The sequence below is a fragment of the Emys orbicularis genome, chromosome 6 (genome assembly GCF_028017835.1).
Source record: "Emys orbicularis isolate rEmyOrb1 chromosome 6, rEmyOrb1.hap1, whole genome shotgun sequence".
Lineage (NCBI taxonomy): Eukaryota > Metazoa > Chordata > Testudines > Emydidae > Emys > Emys orbicularis.
This window is the reverse complement of record NC_088688.1, coordinates 61,793,276-61,803,090: the sequence shown is the minus strand read 5'-3', so window position 1 is coordinate 61,803,090 and position 9,815 is coordinate 61,793,276. Positions and strand designations below refer to the sequence as shown.

Here is a 9,815-nt window from a genome sequence, read left to right as displayed (position 1 = left end):
AAGGCATTTCTTATAGAGTGAATACTTAACTTTCAATACGATATGTGCCTAAAACTTCCAAGTAATTAGACGTAGAAATGTTTTATAATGATATCTACCAAGAAATGTGGCTCTTACCACCAAGAAAATGAATTGCTTTGGGAATATAAGAAGAATGGAGAAGGGGCTATCCTTATTGACAAGATGGCTACTTTCTCCTTGCTTTAAGGGTTTGTTTTCATAGATGCTATACTTTGTCCCAGATAAATATGCAAATGTAGTTTGATGTATTCACATTTTAATCTACAATACTTGGGAGTTCGTATCAGATTTATATTGTGTAATTTTGAGATTAATTTTCTTATGCACCCATATACTTGTCAAGTTCTCAGTTTTTTTCCTAGTATTTTCACACACAAAAAAAAAGGTAGTGTAGAGGGGCATTACCATAAACGTTCTTGTCAAGGCAAATTGTTACTCCCTAACACCTGTATCCACGTAGATTAATTGGGAGATACTTCAACAAAACATCAATCAAGTCAAATTGCATGTTCAACAAAACTCATCACAAGTAGTTTAATTTTTCTGCCTAACTCAATTAATTTTTTTCCGCCTGCAGTTTGACCTAGTAATGTAGAAGAATCTATATGATTTTTATTCTTAAAGTGAATGTGGCTCTTACCACATTGGGTTATTTCATTGCTAATATTTCTCTGGAGAGTTCTACAGAACTTTAGCTGGGTTGTCTAATGAGAACCTTATGAATTCTCAGTCTCGTCCTAACATTCCAAGAGTACAGGGGGAAAAAAACTTTTACTAATTCAGGGAAACCAAAACTATGTCTGTTTCAGCACATTCAGTCAATGTCTGGATGAAAGAGAAATGTCTTTCACATGATTAGCTTCTCCAGCTAGCCTGTAGGTGGGTGTGTTTAACAGAAGGAAGCAGTAGGAATGAGCCTGTCAGACTGCCTTTACAGCTAATTAGCTCAGCATATAACAAAGATAAGTGAGCCAGGGAGGAGGACCCCCGGAAGGATCTTTTGATTCTGGGCAATGTCTGATTGGCAGATGTTAAAAGAGATTCTTTAGTAATCCAGAGCATCAATGAACTGCACAAAGTCAGTACAGGACTGGAATAATTCAGGCATGAGGACACTTTGTGGGTACACTCTGGAAAAGCAGAACCAGGATGGACAGAACCTTGGAGTCTCTGCAATATTTAATTGCCCAAGTACTGCCTCATAGAGACCCTGCCCTTGTATTTAAAGACTGTAAGTACCAAAGAAAGTTTCTTGACTTCTCAAACAATAGTTTTATTAATGTCAAATTTAAGTATTTTACCATTAAGATACCGTGGAGCACAGTATATTAAGCAAATAGTCTGATTTTATGGGACATAGATGATGCTAATTTAAACTGAAGATATACTATCTTCTGCTTTTTTTTGGTGATAATTGACTTAATACATTTCAAGTGTATATTCTAAAAGACTAATGTTCTTTCAAAACACTTCTTTGTAAGGGATAATTTGGTTAAATTCAACAAAAGTTTTTGGGTCCTGTGTGGTGAAATCCACTATTTTGGAAATTTCAGAAAATGATGGTGTAATTCTATAATAAATATTTACTCTTTCTAACAATTAGTTTATTATATTAGACCAAGTATTTCATTCATACATATATAGTTAAAATGTTTCCTGTAAAATTTTCTAAATGCTGAACTCTCAACGCCGAGCACTTCTATTGGAACAGATGTAAAGCAGTACAGTATGCTGCTGTTTAAACCACAGCATGTTGTCCTGTAAACAGACTGTAACTTTTTTTTTCTCTCTCTAAGACTTCTGAACAAACTAACTACATACTTTCTTTGTGGTATTTTGTGTGACAGCAAATCTGTCAAACTGTTCAATTTTCCTTTCAAATCATATTAGGCAATTGCTATATAAAAGTCTTTATTTCAGCATCAGCATTAAACTACCTCATGCAACTTTGTTTCTGAAGCTAATATGATTAACTGCTGTATATTGAACTCATTCATCTCTTGGTAACTCAGTTGAAATATATGCAGTTGAATTTAGCTCTCTATTCTACCGAGCCAGATTCTGATTCCCTTATTCATGATTTCAATGGGCTTATTCATGGAGTGAGGTGCTATTCTACATGAGTAAGGGTATCTGAATCTTTCCCGTTGTTTCTTACCTAGATTCATATATCAGTGCCTGGAGAAACAGGAATTAATAAGAAACATTATCCATCAGCAAATTCAGCAAAACATTACTTTAGATTCCATTATTTTGCAGTTTCCTCCATGATGAATGGGATCACATAGTTTGTCTCCCTAAAGGCAGTTTTTAGTTTATACCATTGGTTTCTGATTGTGATATTATGGTGCTTGCAGGTGTAATTTTAATCTAAATTGCTCTGTTATGTGCTGTAAAAAGATACTGCTAACATAGCATTTGACTCTGTTTGGGAACACTTTCTTCACATCCATATCTAACTGTAATCTATTTTAAACCCTCAAGCACAGTGTGGAAGGTACTTATTGAATCTCAGCTTCATTCATTTGTCAGCAGCTACATTAATAGCTTATTGTTATTTCTTTCAAACATGGTATGGGAGAAACTACTTAAGTGCGCAACTGGTAAAGGAACTAGAGGAAATGTCTGTATACTGTATATTAACTATTTTCTAATGGCCAGATTCCAATACCCTTACTTGCATTGAAAAATACTTCACTGTATAAGTAGTCTTCCTGAAATTAATAGGATCACTCTTGTAGAAAGGTGCTACTCAGTGAGTAAAGGATCAGAATCTGACCCTGAAGTAAGAGACCTAGACAGCTCCATACACAAATATGGTTTCTCAGGCCACCCAGCAGGAGAACTTTGTGTTGCTGTGGTAGACTCATGTAGTGCTGCAGTCCTGAGACCTTGCTCTAAGAGCCAGGGAGAGCAGACATTGCAGGAGCAAAGAATTTGATATCAATAGGGGGAGGAAAGGCATTCCCCTTTTTGAGTTTCCTTTGGTAACCAGTTGATAAAGATCAACTGACAAGATTTTGATTGAAAATGTATGTACCAGCTGCCCAGACAATGATACCGTGACCACCCACAGATCTAGAGATGGATAAAGTAAAAGAGAAAAAAGCAGATGCCAAATTATAGATAGGTCGGAATGTCACTTTCATAAGGGCTTTTTGAGCCACACCAGGAAGCACTCATTTTAAAGAATTCTAATATAGAAACTGTCCATCTTATGCCTAATCCTGCTATGTGCTCCCACTGAAGCCAGAAGGTATACAGCACTGTATTCTAAAAGGTCCAAACTACTGCATAAACTTGCTGCCATTGAAGTTAGTGGGAGATTAAAGCCAAAATGATACTGTAGTTAATGGCATTGTCATGAAGAGGTTAGTATTGTCCTAAACCACCAGTCCTTGTACTGGGAGCAGTATTTTATCAGTAGGATTTAAATGTGATGTGGGTAGAAATTATATTATAGTACAGGATATCATTATGAGCATGCCTGTGTGTATTATTATTTCTACAGCTTTTACAAACATTCAAGGTGTACAGGCTTCAAATATTACCAGAAATAATCAGTAATGAAATCATATCTGTCAGCTATAATAGTGCTTTACTACTTGTCACAATGCATTAAGAAAAAGATGGTTTTCCTTTACCTGACTGGGCAAAAGTAACATCGCTGAGTATAACTGAAATATTATCAGAGGGGCTGGTAGCACCACCTGTTGTTAAGATTACCTGACACTTCCCATTTTAAGACCCTGTTTTCAGTACCTTATAACTCTGCCAAACTTTAACCATTCAGACTGAATTTTTTCTATCCCATGTATCTGTGTCAGCATGAATTTTGTTGGAAAATGTCAGCCAAAATGGGTCAGCAATTTCTGATAACAAGGCTAGGAAAATAACACATTTTGCCCATGGTAAAAAATTCTGGTGATTTTTTGTTTGATTGAAAAATCCAGCACCCTCATACTTTCCATTAGAGACTTGAGATTTTCCAAGGAATTGGCCTTTGTGTCTGGGCTATGCTTTTTGTTGTAGTTATGAAAATCTGCCCAAATTTGGCCAAGTTAAAAGCCTTTGGGGGAAAAAAAATCTCAGTTCACACATGCTCTATAAAGACTTCTGAGATTTTAGCAGCTAAATTCCCATGAGATTCCATTCGCATTGAGCATGATCCAGCAGAACTGCATCATCACTTGCTGTAGAATACCTTTCCAACATTGCTATTACATTTATTGTGGTAGTACCTCAGAGTCCCCATTATGGATCAGAACCCCATTGTGCTAGGTGCTGTACAACTATAAAACAAAAAGATGGACCCTTCCCCATAGAGTTGACAATTTGAGTAGGCTTAGAAGGATTAGATTTTTGTTGGTAAATGTCAGTTTCACCATAGATACACACAAACCAATTAAAAAATATTTCCATCAATCTACATTTACAGATAAACAAAGTAAGAAAAATGCTGTTTAAGAACTGATTAGAATTTGATTTAAGTATATGTACTTTGTATATTTTGATATGTAATATTGAAATTTTGTTTTCACAGTTGTAGAGATTGAAAAAAGTGAAAGGTTATCTACTTTCTTAAAATAATTGTCTGCCCTTTGTCTGACTCTTCCCCCCCCCATAACTTCCCACAACTGTGAAAATTTAAATAGATGAAAAAATACAATCAGTAGAAATTTTATTTAAAAAATTGAATTCTGTCAAGCCTAAACTTAAGTAATGGACTATTGGCTTTTCCCTCACTACAGCTTTGCTGTAAAGCACTACGAAGTGTTCCAAAATTATCAGCTTGGAATGCAGAATTTAAAAATTGTCGGTATGGAAACACATTTACTTTTTTAGAAATATTTAAAATTAACGTTTTTGTGAAGGTAAAGGTCGGTCTGTTTCTCAGAACCAGATTCTTGGCAGTGGCACCTATATCCTACAGTGTTGGTTTCCTTAGAAATGGGTGTCATTTTGTTTTTCAAGTAGAAGGGAAAAAGAATAAACCTGATCCAAAACCCACTGAAGTCAATGGAAAGACTCCTACCCCAATACTTTGGATCAGGCTCTCTACGATCTTGGTAAATATTTCTCTGGCAGTTTTATTTATATAAATGGTGTCTGTTTGAAGCTGCTAGAAGGTTTGGAATGTCAGTAATAGTCATCCCAGCAAAAATAGATTAGTGGACAGAGTGCAGGCAAGGCCTTCAAAAGTGCATGATATATACAGTTATCCCGTGGATCTACATTTATAACACTGATGCTATCAATTTTTTTATTGCCCTAAATTTGGGATTATCAAATCACTCATGAGCTGTGGAGCCATGAACCAGTCTTTCCAAAGGAGTGGCATTATTTAGATTATAAGGAGTCCATTATTTAGACTATAAACCGGCAGGATTATTATTTATTGACAGTAATGCCTACTGTATGCTGGATACTTTCCAAATACTTACGAAGGATGGTCCCAGTTCCAAGACCTCACAATCAAAATCCTCAAGAAACTTTGGCCCCAGTCCTTGGGTTTCAGCAAAGAACCCAACAGAGGCAAAGATGGCTTTATGCCACACTTATGCCCCCTAAATTCTGGACAGTGACAGGGAGAAACCAGAGTCGGTCAGTCTCCAGTGCAAGTTAGAGCATCCTCAAAGCTGCTCTAACTTTTGTGAACTGGTGATCCATCTTCCCAGAGTGAAGCAGCACTCCAGCCACCTCCCCTTCACTCCAACATGCCACCAACCTGCACTTCTACACTAGAGGCTATGCTGGCTCTATGCCACCAGGGGTTTCCCTCCCACCAAAGAAGTTTTAGCTGCCTGAGTAGTGCACAGGGGCTATCCTGAAATCAGGTTCTGGCCCCTTGTATTTGTACATTACTCTAATACTTTTGGAGCTCCAATATGCACATAAACAGTAACATCTTGTTCGTTACCAGTTAGTCTTGTTTTAGTGGGAATTTTTGTCTTCACTTTTTGTCTTCACTGTTTGAAGTATATTATGTCCTGTAGAAATTTAGCAAGGGGATAAATGCAGCTTAATGGCATCACTATTAATGTACTAGCATATAAATCTGCAAACCATTATAGCATTTTTAGTGAAAATCCTAGTTTGTGATTATTATGCCCATGTCTGCAGCAGAGATCTATGTATATGTGTACGTATACATTTATTCCTTTAAAATATACTCTCAACTGATGAAAAAAAGATGAACATGAAATACCAAAACTCCTATAGAACCTGATGGTTCCCACCTAAATTTCTGCCCCTTTTCTCCACATATTTAAACAATATAGGTTTGTTAGTCTGAACTCAATTTTAACAACTTTTCCAAGATGCATGTGTTAAGTTACAGTCCATAATAGGATACAGCTGCAGGAGGGTGCACTTATAACTTATGATCTTTGTTTAAATGATATGGTTTCACTGATTATGTGCCACCAATTGATTTAAGAAATGTAAGACAACTTTAGTAGCCTTTCACTAAAGAATCTTCTTTAATACTTAGCTTTTTTAACTCCAAAAGCTTTATTATTGTTCTCTGCATTTGAGTGTTCATTTAATGATAGTCTGTCAAGTTAGTTAAAACAACCCTTTTCCAGAAATCCTTTTAAGTTTAAAAATGACAACGTAGATGGTTATCCTGTGTGTTCTTTGTATCCTGCTTTCTTTTGACGTTGAAATGTTGTCAGGGTTATGACTCCATTTCACTCTACTGGTAAGACTGTATGACTTCTGTTCTGAATAGCTCCATTAGTCTAAGGGTTTCCCTTCTCAAATAATATCCCCATCTATATGTGTTGTCTACTGTCCTGTTTACTGCCAATCCTCTACATGTTTGTTCACCTCGGGTAGGGTAACTGTAACCATGCTTTAATATTAGTCCTAGAAATATGGAACCAAATTCACTGCTGGCATAAGTGGACACAAATCCTCTGAAGTAATTAATTTTCATTAAATTATGTTCCTGCTTATGCCAGTGTTGAATTTGACTTGTGGTCTCTAGAATGTTCCATATGCTTCCTTCCAGAAAAACAAGGAAAATGTGTTTCCCCTCCCCCCAAGTAATGGAGTGGGTAGCAATACCTTGCATAGAGTATGCATCCTCATTCCAATCATGGCAATTACCCAACCCGGAGACATAAAATAATATTTCTGAACACCTGGCAGAAATTAGCCATTTTAAAATCAGAGTTACAAGGAAAACCCATGCATTTATGCTAGTGGAGGTAGCAGGGAGAAGCAGCCATTTTCCTCAGCCCCAAACCATCCATAACTAAATACAAAGCCCACACTGAACTTTAGTAACATCAAGGCTAGTACCATGATTATGGAATATGCAACAGAATCTAAACTTTCATTTAAAGAAATAAATTAAATTCCTTGCCTCTCGTGGTTCTGAGGAAAGCCTTCCAATTGTAAACCAATGTAGTGTTGTCCTCCTGAATCTGCCACCACCCGGGTACTATAGCTCTGAGGTATAGCCTGCCCTGTTCATCTCAAAGCAGCATTAACTCTAATAACTATAGACAAAATGCCAAAATTGTTAACTGGTTCACTGCTGGTCAATCAGTGATGGATGCAGTAGCAGTTTTTGGGGTGGGATCAGTTAAGTGGTTGGTTGTTATCAAGGATTGCCTAGGTAGGGTGTCACAGTTACCAGGCCAGCTGCACTTGAGCTCTCACAGGGTGAAATCATGTCTCCCCCTCACTTTGACTGGCCTGCAGCCACACTGGGTACCAACCATGCCTGTTTCAGAAGGTCCTACAGGATTCAGCCCCCTGCCCAATGTACTCCTCTTCATGAGATATGGCAAGTGGTAATTACAGTGACTGTGCTGGTTTCATACAGCAAAGTATTGATTATTCAGAACCAAGACATTCAGAAAAACAAATCTTAAAACATTAAACTATCTGCATCTTATCTAACTCCTCAGTCTTTCCTTGCAAAAATATCTAGATCCCATTTGTCTTCTAGGCACTCATTTCAAGGAGTTGGGATGACAAAGAGCATCCCTAATGGTCTGTGGATATGTCGTTGTAGTTAACCCCTATGACTGGCACCCAGGTTTTTTTTATGCAGGTTAGCCTCTCCTGATTACAAGCAACCTCACAACAGTCCTACCCACCTTACTCTGTGTCCTCAGTGTTTTGTCCTGAGACATTCATGCAGGAAAACATGCAGGAAGGGCATTGGAGGAATGGTACTTGAGAGATTTTTGCCTGCATCCTCACTGCAAAGTGAGTGGGTTCCAGGTGAGTTAAATTGGAGCCTGGATTCTAACCTATACCCCCAGCCATGTAAGCTAGCCTGGGTTTAAAGCACCTCCTGTCTTGGGTCAAAGAGTTTCTGTGTGAATGGTGGGGAGTGACAGTTGGGCTGACACCTGTGTAAGAGCCCCAGTTAACTGTGCAGTGAAGATATATCCTCAGTCTTTCCTCCTAGTTATCAGGGGCTGTTTTTACTAGGATCCCAGCTCTTTGTCCCAGCTTTCCCACCAGAATCTTCCCCCCTCCTACTCTTGGCCATACTAGCCAGAGCCCAGCAGACATGAGACTTCAAAGGAATTGGCCCCTCTTGTTTCTGAGCACCAGACAATAGGGTTTATCTGGAGCCATTGTCTGCTTTCTGGCCCTCCTAGGTGGAGAGCTCTGGCTGGGGTTAACCCTTTGAGAGCATGTAGCCAGCATCATAATAAGAACCAAGTAAGATGAGGCACAAATAATACAGGTATCTCCCATGTTCTCCACATGGGGGAATTGAAATTTGAAGCAACTTGGAATTCTTAAGTCATCTCTTCTCCTGCCCACTAGGAGATATCAACTTTCCAAAGGCAAAATTCTCAACTGCTCCCTGTGTGTCAAAAGCCCTAGGTCAGCTGTCAAAGCCACTATTTCACCCTCCCTCAAAAACTTCTGTAATGGTCACACATTATTAGTACAAAAGCTGAACATTTGCAGAACAGTATAAAATACATGTAATTCTAAAATAATACGGATAATATTGATTGTGCTAGTCATTTTTTGTATTTAATTCAATATTTTTTTATTAACATGGCACTGCCACATCTTTTCCTGTTTGTTGTAACATTCAGTATCCATGTCCCAGAAGCCAGGGGACTCTTACCACAGAAGTTAGTTAGGTCCAGTTTACTATATAGTCCACAAAGCCTTGGCTATTATGGGAACAAACAAAAGCACAGAAATGCACAGTAAAAAGATGTTCTTTCTATTCCCTTGTAACTAGAAGTTACGTCACATCAAGTACCATGCACTGGTCTGAAACCCTTATAATGCCCATGAATGGAGGTAAATTAAGGATAAAGGATCCATGAAATCCTTATATTGTATAGTGGTCACATTCCTAACATTACTTAGATATTTGTATTACATTCTTGTAACAGATTAAAAGAGAGAGGAAAATGCATATGTAGAATACATGGGTGAAATTCTGGCCCATTGAAGTTGATGGGAGTTTTGGCATTGACTTCAATCGAGTCAGGATTTCATCCTATATCTTTGTTTAACTGATTCAGTGATGTTACAATATACTGAATAACAGATTTTAGAGCACATGTAATTAAACTGTTAGGAAAAGTAGTCACCAATGCACATAGGTACTCTAGTCATTGTTTAAACATCTTTGGCCATATTATATTTATTTTTTCAAAATACAAAAAGCAAATTAAAGTGAATGACATTAATTCAAAATGAGATGTAGATCACAGTGCTAAGTTTAGTGTGTTCAACACTTCCAACATTAAAAAAAAAAAAAGAATATCTAGCTTTTTCATTTGTACACTGTTACT

At 37.5% G+C, this 9,815-nt stretch overlaps 1 protein-coding gene across 1 annotated transcript in view; it reads left to right on the top strand.

Moving 5' to 3' along the window:
- Nucleotides 1-1,170: 1,170 nt before the first annotated feature.
- LIX1 (limb and CNS expressed 1) overlaps nt 1,171-9,815 on the top strand; it is a 43,809-nt gene continuing 35,164 nt past the window's right edge. Inside the window, exon 1 of the mRNA XM_065406988.1 lies at nt 1,171-1,252. Within this exon, the coding sequence (XP_065263060.1) occupies nt 1,171-1,252 (82 nt within the window). The remainder of the gene's footprint in view (nt 1,253-9,815) is intronic.